The 13,852-nt window shown below is 37.4% G+C and overlaps 1 protein-coding gene across 1 annotated transcript in view; it reads right to left on the reverse strand.

Annotated features, from left to right (window-relative positions):
• The window catches only part of WDR49 (WD repeat domain 49), a 202,486-nt gene that overhangs the window by 73,576 nt on the left and 115,058 nt on the right, over window positions 1-13,852 (reverse strand). Inside the window, exons 10-11 of the mRNA XM_003416272.3 lie at window positions 11,564-11,679; window positions 1,193-1,323 (exon numbers count right to left, since the gene is read on the reverse strand). Of these exons, the coding sequence (XP_003416320.3) occupies window positions 1,193-1,323; window positions 11,564-11,679 (247 nt within the window). The remainder of the gene's footprint in view (window positions 1-1,192; window positions 1,324-11,563; window positions 11,680-13,852) is intronic.

Below are 13,852 nucleotides of genomic sequence, written 5' to 3' on the forward strand. Positions count from 1 at the left end.
AAAAAAAAAAAGTCCTGAAGACAGTGGAATTTTAAATGTGGGTAGATGAGCAAACCTCGTATTGTACCAATTCATAGTTCATAGATATCTTGGCTCTTTTCCTGTAAGTTTTCACTACTCTTAATTGATGACATTTTTGGTTCTACAAAAAAATTCGACTGTCAGAACATGGATTTGATAATCTCACGGAGTAACCTGTCTTTAAAAATTGCTTTATTTGACTGGAAATGATACAATGTTTTCTTATCCTCTTTAATATGTCACATCTAAGCAAGTCTGTGGAAATCCTGGTGGCACAGCGGTTAAGAGCTATAGTTGCTAACCAAAGGTTGGCAGTTTGAATCCACCAGGTGCTCCTTGGAAACCTTATGGGGCAGTTCTGTAGACTCTTTTAAGAGCTTGAATTTGTAGACATTTTGTAAGTCAGGTCTTTAACCAACATTAATCCAAAACCAAAACCAAACCTATTGCCGTCAAGTCGATTCTGACTCATAGTGCTCCTATAGACCAAAGTAGAACTGTTCCACAGGGTTTCCAAGGCTGTAAATCTCTCTTGACGGAAGCAGACAGCCACGTCTTTCTCCTCCAATGTGGCTGGTGGGTTCGAATCTCTGACCTTTTGGTTAGCAGTTGAGCACTTAACCACTGAACCACCAGGGCTCCTTACTAACCAACAGCACTTAGGCTAAATTATGCCAAAGGGTTAATATGCTCCCATGACAAAACAGCTTGAGTGCCACAGAAGTATTATTACTGCACAACGTCCCAATGCTGCTCCTGGAAAAAGCAACAATAAAAATAAAAGCTAATATTTACTGATGAGCTCACTACATGCCAAGCACTATGAAGATTTTACACAGATTTTATGTAGCTTCACTATAAACCAAGATATAGACATATCATAACTATCCAAAGGAAGAGATTTAGAGTTGAAATAACTTGCTCGATATCATGCAGTGGCAAGTGGTAGAACCAGGCTCTGAAGTCAGGTAGCCAGGCTCTTGAGCTGATGGTCATAATCACTAATGCATCCCCACAGAAATAAGGACCAAGAGTAGCTTTAAGTGCAAAACCTGTCTCTTCAAGAACCTATTCATTTTGCAGTGATAAAAGGCTTTTTGTTAGTTTGCTTGTTTGTGTTTGAGTGAGTCCAGACTTTCAGCACTGGTTATCAAGCAAATATTCAATTGACCTGTAACCAGAGTTTGTGGAGGTAAAAATGCAGCACATAAGATGTCATCATGGTGCTCTACTCCTCCTTTCCATTCTTCAGGCTGGATGAAAAATTGATTGAAGTTCTGGGGTCGAAACACAGTAATAGCCCTAATAAAAAGGATATAGGACTTAGCTATTGCTCCAAGAGTGATACAGATATTGAATAGCCATCATTCACTTGGATGGTGTGATTTGAGATGTCTGAAAGACCACAATTTTATCCCTACCTGCCATCCATAATACCTAATATTCCCACACTGAATTTCTTTTGCATTATCTCATTGAATTCTATGGTAACTTATGAATATTTAACATCAGAAGGTTAACCACCCCTTCAAAACCATTAACACCAAATGTGTATTAATTTATCTGATTAGTTATCTATTACAAAGACTCTAAAGCAAAGTTTCCTTATATGGGTACCACAGAACCACTGAGAGTTTTATGGTTCTAAAATAGGTTTCTTTTCATCAGAACTTCTTAGGACATTTAACATATAATGTTCCCTGTAGCATTTCCCAGTCTTTCTTGACCTTTTCCCAGTCCTTTCTCAGACAACATCTTGCAGATCTACCATTTATTGGAACACACTTGGAACGTGATGCTCCAAAGGAATGGGACACAGAACAGGTACATTTCAAAAAGAAAGAATAATTTTTAAAAGGCTACTATATTGGGGAAGTCATGGTCAATTTGGTGACAGGACAGAATGGGCAGAGAATGAAATTCCTGCAGGCAACAATACCACCTTGTTCTCACTATGATTTGAGCTCTGGTTACCAGCCTATGCTAAGCCTCTCCCTCATTCTAAAGCTATGCAAACCTCAAATGAACAATATGTAACCACGACTTTGGTATCTTCATCCTCATTCTCTCTTCACTCCTTGCAATTTTGCTTCTATCCTCACCTCTTCAAAGGTCTTTACCACTGTTACTTCTCCTCAGCCTCTGAGGAAACTGGCTCTTTCCTCCTTTTTGAAACTCTTTTTTTGTTTCCAGAATGTCCTGATTCTCTTCCTGCCTCCCTGATCTCTCATTTCCTATTCTCTATCTTCCCTGCTCCTTCTTTCTCTCATTCTTTTAATCATGGACATTTCCTATTGTTATTCCTCCACTTCTGTATTTCTACTCAAACTCATTCACTCAGAGGTCCCATATGTGGCCGTGAGATCCAATCTCTCACTTCCATACAAATGGCTCTAAATTTATCTTCATCCACAGCCTTTTCCAGTGTTGTACAATTTCACTTGCTAGTTGACAGTTTCACATAATGCTTCCATCAGCAATAGATCTTAACATGTGAAAAATCTAAATTTGTCTTCTTCCCTCCATATCAGAGCTCCATCCTGAATTCCATAATTCGGTGAATAGGCCAATGTTCTAGCCTCCCAGTTGTCTTTATATGTCCCAGTCAAATCAAATACCACCTCTGCAATATGTTGTACATTCTCTGCTCCCTTATTTTAAACCGCTAATACAAGTTTTCTGGTTCAGTGGTTATTACCTGTCATGGATTGAATTTTGTCCCCCCAAAATACGCGTCAACTTGGCTAAGCCATGATTCCAAGTATTGCATGGTTATTCTCCATTTTGTGATATGTTGTAAATTCCAGCACCTATATTTATGGTCCAGTTTGGGAGCGAGGTGTCCATTATGTTAAAGAGGCAGGATTAGGTCATGTTAATGAGGTTTAGGTCACAGCCATGATGTAAAGGGAGTTTCCCTGGGATGTGGCCTGCATTATGTTTTATCTTACAAGAGATAAAAGGAGAGAGAAGTGAGCAGAGTGAGGGGGACCTCAGTACTACCAAGAAAGAAGAGCCAGGAGTGGAGTGCGTCCTTTGGACCCAGGTTCCCTGCACTGAGAACCTCCTAGACCCAGCGGAAGACTGAGGCCAAGACACATGGAGGTCTCAAGGGATGCCAAGCCCACAGATGTGGAAAGAAACAAGGAATTTCTCTCAAAGGTGACAGAGAAAGAAAGCCTTCCCCTAGAGCTGGTGCCCTGAATTTTCCTAAACTGTGACAGAATAAACTTCTGTTTGTTAAAGCCATCCATTTGTGGTATTTCTGCTATAGCAGCACTAGATAACTAAGACACTACCTCATGGTTGAACAATGGTAACATCCTCCCAACCAATTTCATTGCCTCCTGTCTACACTAGACATCCTTCATTCTACACTAGATTAATCATTCCATTCTGTGGCCTTGACCATGCATTCATTCTATAAGCATCTTGTTTTCTATGTAGAAGTTCTGTTCCTAGTGCTGCAGAAGACATGAGCATGAAATGATTAAAACACAAGGTAACAGTAGTCAGTACCAAGGAAGTACTAATCAATTGTTAGAAAAGTCCACGTGTAGAAATCATATAAGGCTGAATGGAAAGGGAAATATTTGAGCTGTACCATAAAGGATGGGTAGGATATGGAAGAGAAAGACACTCTTTAGACAGAGGGAACAGCATGATCAAAGATAAGGACAATGCCCTATTCAAAAAGCATTTACTACTTGTCCATTTCCTGCATTTCCAAATTCTTGGGCCTGTTTTCAGTATTGGATAGTATATGGGCCCAATAATACATCTACTTTTTAAAAATTATTTCTTGTTATTCTCCCACTCTTGATTTTCAAGCCAAGATATGCACACCGAACTAAATATTTGACTTGGAATACTTAAGGCCACAGGGTAAATACGGTGTACCATCCTAAGTGTTAATTTTACTCAAAGAGTTTGGGGGGAAAATGTTTTATATTCAAATAAGCAAAGATGAATTAGTACAATACAATGAAAAATCCACCTTCATTTTAAAGATAAAATACAAGATTTCAAATAAATAACTTGCTTGCAGGAGTTGTTATGTGATGCTACAGGTATTCAGAGGCTAACCTTCGGAAGTATACTTTCTTTTCCAGCCCAAACAATATTCTTATTACTTTCTAAGCTCCCTGACATTTCTGGCCACTTTGTTTTCAGTCATGGTGAGCTCCTCCATCCCTCTATGAATTTTCTTTCACACACAGACTCACATCTGCCTATCCACACACCCATTTTTCCAGGCCCATCTTGCTCTGGTAGACTTCCTTAATACCTAGAGTTAAAAGAAATATTTCTTTCTTCTGACCTCTTACATCACATTTTCCCTGTGATACTTAATGTTCTATTGTCACAGCCCGTCTGCTTGATGGTAAGTTCTTAAAAACCAGGGATCTTGCCTTATTCTATAACCCCATAGTAGCAAGCATCGTGGTCTACACATACTGGATGTTCAATAAATATTGGTCAAATGAATGAATGTAAAATTATCTGATCAAATATGACTTCCTCAAGTAAGCCTTCCCTGACCACCCTAACTAAAAAGACTGTCTTTAGTCTCATCCCTCATCGTACGTTACTTTTCTTTATAACACTTATCATTATGTGACATTGGCTTGTATGGTATTTGTTTACTTTCTATGCCTCCTACTATAGGTAAGTTCAGTGGGAGCAGGAACTTTGTTTTTTTGTCCTTTCTGCATCTCCAGTGCCTAGAACAGTACCTAGAACATAATAGGCATTTAACAAAAATTTGGTGAGTCAGTGTATGAATTATTCTATTTTTTAATTGATAGTTTTAATATCAATGTTAATAATAACATTAATATGAAAAGTACCATAAGATAGTATAAATATGGTAGCTTGCAGTTCTGAAATTGCAGTTTAATCTCATAATAACTTTATATGTGTATATTTAAAATTTTCTCTTTATCTGTTGTAAGATTTGATTGAAGAGGTTACCCTTTGGGGATGGAGAGGATAGGGTGGTCAGGAAATGAAAGAGGGCAATCCTACATCTCTCCTATTATCTCTCAGTCAAGATTCAATGTCAAATGTCTTTTCACCAAGATGCACATATTAACTAGATAGATTCAGGGGTACCACCCAAAGGCAAAAAATGCTTTTCATAAGGTGGTGTAAAAAGTAGCCCTTCTGATATTTGACCTTCTGTGTCAAAATATTGATAAACTAATTAATTGCCACATTTCCCTTAAAACCTACTGTGACACTCCCATTTTAAATGACAGTTATCCTTAAAATACCTTGAGAATCCAAACTGTATTTCTTATTTTATCCATTTCAAGGGTAAGTTTTTTTGTTTTTTTTTAATTCACACTCTTGCCAAGAGAAAAATTAAGGTATAGAATGAGCCAGTTTTAAGACCATTTTTGAAGTGTGAGAGACTTGTTCTCTCTGACATTGAATGAGTTTATTAGATCATTTTTCTATTCCACACCTCGCATTTGCAATCCTGAAAGCACTCCTACTGAGTCATTGTGTCATCTTGGGAAGATGATCACATCTCTAACTCAGACTTTAGATGATGTGAGAATAATAATTGTTTACCTATAAAGTTGGGGGGGCTCTCTTCTAGGATGAATGAGCTAAAAATAACTTTTTGACCAAAACTTATCATGTAGAAATTATCATGGAGAGAATACAATCAACTATTTTCTCCCTCAAGGGTTAGTTATTCATATGTTGTTAGTCCAAACAGCACAGGTCAATACCTATTCTTGCTGGATTCATTGTGTTTTAGGCTTAAAAGGAGTATCCTAAAGGCAGGCAATGAGTTAGATATAATCAGTTTATTTTTATTCTTTTTCCTATCTTCTTTTTCCTAAAATTTGTGGAGTCAATTTTTGAGCAATGAAACTATCACAAAATTAGTGGTGAGGATTATCTGTGAATTTCATTCCTGACCAACTTGATCTTCAACACGGTTGTTCTACAGTAAGTCACAAGTTTGGAAATTTCTATTCCAATTCTTATCCTAATAATAGAAACCAACTGAGTTATCTAGGATTAAATTCCCTTAGTAAGGCAATTATTGACAATTTAGTATCTTGTAATAGATGTTATATTCCTGAGGAACTTCAAATCCCTAATCTCATTTCACTTAAAAAATACTTTTAAAAATCAATTATACCTGCAACTATTTAAGGAGCCCTGGTGGTACAGTGGTTAAGCACTCGGCTGCTAAGCAAAAGGATAGCAGTTGGAACCCACCAGCCGCTGTGCAAGAGAAAGACCTGGTGATCTGCATCAGTAAAGATTACAGCCTAGGAAACCCTATAGAACAGTTCTACTCTGTCACATGGGGTTGTCATGAGTCAAAATAGACTTGCTGGCACATAATAACAAGAACATACATATGGGATGCCATAGGTATGCCCTTTGAGCAAGTACGAAGATACTGATCAACTATGCACTTAATTTTACCAGTGTAAATATGGCCGAACTTTTGCCTCAACTGAACATCTATTTACATTAGCTCATTGAACCAGATATTTTCTTAATAGACCCTATGTCAATTCACAGGAGTCTCTGGATGGCACAAATGAATAAGCACTAAGAATCAACCTAACCCATTGCTGTTGAATAAATTCCAACTTGTAGAGACCCTATAGGACAGAGTAGAACTGCCCCATAGAACTTCCAAGGCTGCAGATCTTTACAGAAGTAGACTGCCACATCTCTCTCCCACAAAGCGGCTGGTGAGTTCAAACTGCTGACCTTTTGGTTAGCAGCCAAGTGCTTAACCACTGCATCATCAGGGCTCCTTGGTTAAACACTAAATTGGCAGAAAGGCTGGCAGCTTGAACCGACCCAGAGAAGCCTCGGAAGACAGGCCTAGCAACCTGCTTCCAAAAAGTCACAGCCTTGAAAACCCTATGGGGTCACCATGAGCTGAAACTGAGTCAATAGCAACTAACAGTTCTTAATTTGGGATTCTCCTTTTGTAACAGAAATATTCTCTAAACATGAATGACCCTAACCCTAAATAGCCAACACAGGCACCCTTATTCAGGCTTTACTTAGGACCATCATTTTATAATAGCATTTATCAAATCCTGGATTTCCCATGTTGACCTCCCCAAGTAGAACGTGATACCCGTAGAGCAAGATCATGACCATTCACATTCAGTCTACCGCAGTTCTTAATTCAGAGCTCTTCATCTAGTTGCAGTTTAGAAATATTTGTGGGAAGGAAACGGGAAAAAGAAAATGCAAAATTCTTTCAGGCATTATTAAGTCGATAATTTGTTTTTATTGTATGTTTCTTCATATGAGTATAACTGGTGCATTCATTTTGATGGAAATAACCAACTCACCCAAGTGAAATTGTTTGTTAAAAAAATATTGTTGCCTTCCCATCATTTAATAACTCCATTTGTAACCAGTCCCCTCAGGAGTGGTGGGAAAAGTATGAACTTTGGCACAGAATACTTACTGAGCAGCCTACTAGCTTGGAAACTGTGGCCAGGCTACCCGACCTCTCCAATCCTCAGCTTCCGTCCTTGTAAAATAGGGTTGTAAAATATTCTTAGCTTTCTGGTTTATTGCGAAGAGAGAATAGATTTGAATATCTATTCTGCTGGTCTCTTACTAGGTGTGTGACCATGGGTAATTAATCTCTCTAATGCTCAGTTTCCCTGTCTATTCAACAAACATTAATTAAGCCATTCGACAAATATCATTGAGCATCTGATAAGCATCAGGTGTGTGTGTGTGTATTGCTAAGCACAGGATGTTAGAGAGCACAAAGACAAAAAGAGGGGACAAATTTCCATCCTGGGAGTTAAGGGCGACATACTGGTGGAAGAGATATGTGAATGAGTCTTGAAATAGGAATAAATGTCACCCAGATGAAAAATAAGTGTTGAAAGGGATTTCTAGGTAAGGGAAATGGGAAAGGCATGAGTGTGTGAAACGGTATCGTTTATATGGCAACACCCTATGAGCAGGTTGCTATTGACAGAGTTTAGAACTCTACACAAGAATGACTGAAAATGAAACTAGAGAATAGGTCCAGGCCAGTGGAGCCTAGATTTATTTTGAAAACACTCTTGAAAAATTTTAAGCAAAGAAGTGACATAGAGAAATATGCATTATAGAGGAAAGTCATCATAGCTACAGTGTGCAGAATCTATGTCAGGGGTGAGGACTGGACATGACTGGAGGAAAGGACAAATTAGGGGGCTGTGACATTCATCCAGGTAGAAATGCTGCTCTGAATAATACAGTTGTAGTTGCAGTGGGAACAGGGTTAGAAATTTTTAGAAACTTTTTTTTAAAACAGATAAGACTTAGTGACTATTTGGTTCTGAAGGTGGATGAGAAAGGACAGCTGAGGTGGACGTCTGGCTTCCTGTCTGTTAACTCAGGCTCTGAATCTAAGAGATGAAGCAGGTTTGGGAGCTGGAAGTAAATAATGAATTCTGTTTAAAACATACTAAATTTGGAATTGCAGTCAGACAGCTCTAGCAAGTAAATGGATAAGTAAGCTTTGAAGAGAGATAAGAGCTGAAGGCAGACATTTAAAGTATCGGTAAAATATTACCTACCGTCCAAGATGAAGGTATGGATTAAATTAGTGTATGTAAAGTACCTAATGCTACACAGCACTCTAAATATCAGCTCTTTCTAATAAAAAAATAAATCAGATGGTAGATTTAGTACTTCATTCAATACATGTAAATTCTGTTCCAACCTGGACAAAATTATCAAACCAATCTCTTCATGTAGATAGAGCCTGAAGTTAAAGCTACCACTTAACAAAGCCTCCCTCTGGGTTTTAAAGAAAGAGTAATAAGCTGACTTTGAATCTTCCAGCTATTTCCTCCCTAATCATTGAACTATTAAGGAGTTGGCTTAATGGTCTCTCCTTCCCCAACTTTCCTCCCACCCTGCCCTGATATCTTTTTGTTAAATGCCACTTGGTAAAAAGAACTCTGTATCAGATCTTGCAAAACTTACCCTAGCATAAAGTCTCTGACTTAGGAAATTTAGTTTTTAAATTCACCAATATAAAAGTAAAATAATATATCTGAGAATGTATTAATTCAAATTTCAATTCCAACTAATGGCTTCAAGTCCTGACAAACACGTAGAAGATGGAATAAGATGGAAGAGGATGGGAGGAGCAATAATTTCTCTTATTCTCATTCCAGTCTTTCCAAAACTTCCTCCTCAAGATTTATAGAAAGTAACCACCCACTGACATAGAAAATCAGATGCTCCTTTAAAATATTTTTAGATGACTCTATACATCTAATCTTTTAAATTTCCCCTTTAAACAATCGAAAAATCATATTTTTATGCTAATTTCTAAATTATACTTAAACTAAATTCTATCTAAATATCTAATTAAGAAAATGGTGTCGCCAACTTTTGAGTTACACTGAGTAATTTTTTAAATTTTTAAAATTCTTCTCTGTTATGTTCAAAATTTAAATTGGATCAGCTGGGTACTACAAATCTACCCCGCTATGATATTGGAAAATTAAACTTATTCATTGCCACAGCCTAATTATAGAGATCATTAGACCATAGACTGTTGGAGTTGTTATGAGTCGCTAATGGATCATGATTGCTCCCAGGGATGTGAAGAAGCCTTGTCTTTCAAAGGCGAGGATGATAGAACTAATTCTTATTAACAAGTAGACTAATTCATACAGTACTTTCTTTCCTTTTAGTCAAACTTTCCCTGAAAACTAAGCTGCATGTGGCGCTGTTAGTTTGTATACACGTATTTGAAAAAAGCATTAGAAGAAAAGCCTTTTCTATGATTGATAAAAAAACTCCCAAGCATGCTGCTAGTTTTTGAGATATAAAATCTGATTTAATCCTAGCTTCAAACCTTTTTTTTCAAACCAGTAAGATCATAATTTTATAGTAAATACAAAAAAAAAAAAGTAAATAAGGTCAGGCAAATTGCCTATTAGAGATATATTTTTGTGAACTGTTCAATTTATAAACAATATATTTTGAAAACATATCACACTTTAATTTTTCTAGTGCTTATACAATGCCATAGAAAAGGCCCTATTTATGATCTCTTGGTTCTTTCAGGAAAAAGAAAGGTGAAGTGATTTTCCTTTTAATGAAATGAAAGATTAACTCCTTGAGACCAGTAAGTAGGCTGTGAAAGGCTCTTCTCTGCACTGACACGAAGGAGGCGCTAGCACAGAAGTCAGTGGGCTATTTCCTTCCTGTGCTGTGGTTTAAAATCAGTAACAAAAGAAGAAGGAATGAGTTTCCTTTACAGCTGGGGGAATGTAATGTGCACAGGAAGAGTTTATTGGCAATAAAATTTGGGAGACTTTTGGAGGTAACACTCAGGAAGTGGTATTACATCTCTATACGGAGTGGATAAAGAAAAAGACAAATCCCCAAACCCAGGAGGAAACCCTAAAGTAGTGAAAATGCTTTTTCTTCAGTGTTTTAATATTAGGGAGAATATATTTTCTCATTTGTTTTAATATAGCTGTATAAGCTGTGATTAATCTCTGGTCTTGGAAATATAGATTTTTGTGAACTGTTCAATTTATAAACAATATATTTTGAAAACATATTACACTTTAATTTTTCTAGTGCTTATACAATGCCATAGAAAAGGCTCTGTTCAAAATATAGCTCAGCAGCCTGTTCTGCTCTTAAACGTAACAAACACCCTAATACCTTACAACATATTTTCTCCTATTCGAAATAGACGATTGAGAGGTTGACATGACTAACGCCATAATGATGCTCTAAGTAATCTTTAAACATTTTTTTAATTGCACCAGCTGCCCTAGTCTCTTCCAAAGGGGTGCGGAGCTATCTCAGCTCCTGTGGCCTTGGTGTCTCTTCTCCTTTCTTTGTTCTCTTGAGAAATGGCCTTCAGCCTGCAAACCGACAAGAAAGTTTTCTTTCTTGCTCCCTATCTCGGCCACAGTGGACTTGGCAAAACAGCCCCACCAGCCGAGAGATTCTTATGAGAGTTTTTCAGCCCTTTATAAATATACTGATTAGAGTCCAAGGTGCCTGACACGTTTATCTTTAGTTTAATAAAGAGTTTTTGTAGTTGTTTTGTGATGTATACGACCATCTGTGGACTACGTGTTCAAAACTTTAGGTAACTGTGATCTTTCCTGTATAAAACCCTCCCATCAACCCTTTAGGGCAGAGAGAATTTGGGAGAAGTTTAACCCCCTCTGTCTCTTGAATACCAGTATTCAATAAATCCTTCTTACTGCTTACCTCCTCCTGTCTCAGTGTTGGCTTTGCGGCAGGTGGCTCTAACCCGCAATTTGCGGTGACAACCCTATAGTGCTTCTCAAAGCCCCTCAAGCTATGAGATCTTATAATACTCTGTTCACCTAGCATTCAGTCAATTTCAACTAAAGTTTCACTTCACTAGGTCACCAGCCAATTAATAACTCAGAATCAGTCAAGATTTATTTCTATGTTCTTTTTCTTTCAGATTTTGATTCAAATTAAAAAAAAAAAAATTGACTACGGTTTTGTGTGAAGCAAAGCATACCTTTCCCAGCCAGTAACCAGTACAGTCTTCTTAAGAACCAGGATCTGTGAAATATCCACAGCTCCGTCTTGCCCAACATTTAGTGTGTGGTGACAATATCCATTGAAGTCCCATATCTTTAAGAAAAATAATTAAAATTGCTTTTGAGGTAGAACATTCAATGATAGAAAACACCATGTAATAGGATTGTTTTAAACCTTTGTGTTTACATTCTGGACTAAGATTGATTCATTTAAGCTATGTATTGATTAAAGAAAATCCTCTTACCATTTATATTTAACCATTATATTTATTACTCTGCTTGGGAATCTCTCAGTCACTTAAAATAATCATTGATTCAAAGGCTATAAGTAAATTCATATTTCTAAGGGTGAGGTAATATAAACTCACGAAAAAAGCAACATTTTGGAGCCTATCGAAGTCCTAATTCTTTTTCTCATTGTGTGGCACTACATTGCTTACTTAATCTCCATATATTTCCAGTTCCTCATTTGTGACACAGGAGTCTAACTTCTCAGGGATGATCAGAGGATTAAGCGTCTATTAACAGGGCCTGAAGCCTAGTCATCATGTACTAGCTTTCCTATCTTCTACCTACAAAACCTTCTGTTGCTAGTGGGTGCCGGACCCAGTCGTGCAGAAGACACGAGCAGTTTTAGTTTACCTTCTCAGGCAGTGGGGTGAGTCCTTAAGTCTGATGTGTCTACTCTGAGAGAGACATCATTAGAACACTAACACTTAAAACGAAATCCTACTACACTAAATGTTGTTGGTGCATCATTCATGGAAGGCAAATCGGCCTTATCTATCAAATCAAAAATGCATATGTGCTTTGACTCAAAAATTCAACTTCTAGAAAATCACCCCACCGGTACACTCATATACATGACATGACATATATTCAAGGATATTCTTGAGCGTTATTTATAAAAGCTAACGGTTTGAATCAATGTAAAATGGTCATTAAGGAGGGACTGAGCAAGAAGATTATGGAATATCTATAAAGTAGAATATAATGCAGCCATTAAGAAGAATAAGTCATCTCCACATTTCTAGATTCTGTCAGAACTCAAGCAGCTATGGAAACTTGAGCAAGTTGCTTGACTTCTTCAGGATAATAATAATACCAGCCTTATGGATGTGTGTGCGTGTGTGTGTACACGTAAAGTGCTTAGAACAGTGAGTGCATGGCACACAGCAAGCATGCAATAAAAGTTAGTCATGAGTCGGCATCGACTCGATGGCACTGGGTTTTGGTTTAGCATTATTCTTCTTGTTGTTGTGGTTATTATTATTATATTCACCGATATGAATCAAAGCCCAAGACAGAAAAATCCAAGACAAAAAAAAAGCAAAATTCAGAAGAGCTGCCTTTGAAAAATAAATGATTCTCAAAGTCATCTCTAGAACGATGCACAAGAAACCAGTAACAGTAATATCCTCCAGGAAGGAGCCAGGAAAGGGATGGAAGAGAGTTTTTTCACTCTTACCTTTTTATCTTTCAAAATTTGCATTGTATGCTTATATTAACAATTCAAAACCATTCATTTAAAAACAGATCCTTCAAAACCGTGATAAATAGGGCAATAACTTTAAGTCTTTGATTACTTAAGTACTGATTTTGGATTTTAAAATATAAATGAGATTGGAAAATGTCGTTCATTCTTGTTTCTTCATAGAATATGGCCGGAGCAGCTCAACCCTGATTTTGTGTCCTGAGGAGAAGGTACAGATTTCCGAGTCTTGTGCTGTTGTGATAAAGACAAATGCACCTTCAAAAGCAGTGATTATACTACTAACTTCACATTAACTTTAAGATGCCAAGGCTTAAGCTGAGACATTGAGGAGCACACACACTCTTTACTCATATCACTTTGTTCTCTTTTATACCTGGCTCTAGGAAGTCCACCTAAAATAATACCCACAAATAAAGATCTGACTGTGCACAGATCCCACCAATTCCATTAGCTGGGACCATTTTAACAAGCATCTACAGGTTGTGCCCTGCCCTGGAATCAGTTATTTTTGGAAATATGAGTAAAGAGAAGCGTGCTAATCCAGTCCATCATTGTTTAGTCAAGTCTCACACCACAGGCCTGCTAAATGGGGTACTGGCTCTCCCTGAAGCCACCGTATAATTCTGCATCTCCAGTTATTCTTGCTTTATTCCACCTTAACTATTGGAATTGGGCTCTCCCAGAACCTTCATTCATCTTGCTGTTTTCTCATGAACTAGATTATTTCACTTAAACCCAAGTTCCAAGTCCATACTTCATTCCATTAACCTTC

Source organism: Loxodonta africana, chromosome 23 (genome assembly GCF_030014295.1).
Source record: "Loxodonta africana isolate mLoxAfr1 chromosome 23, mLoxAfr1.hap2, whole genome shotgun sequence".
Classification (NCBI taxonomy): Eukaryota; Metazoa; Chordata; class Mammalia; order Proboscidea; family Elephantidae; genus Loxodonta; species Loxodonta africana.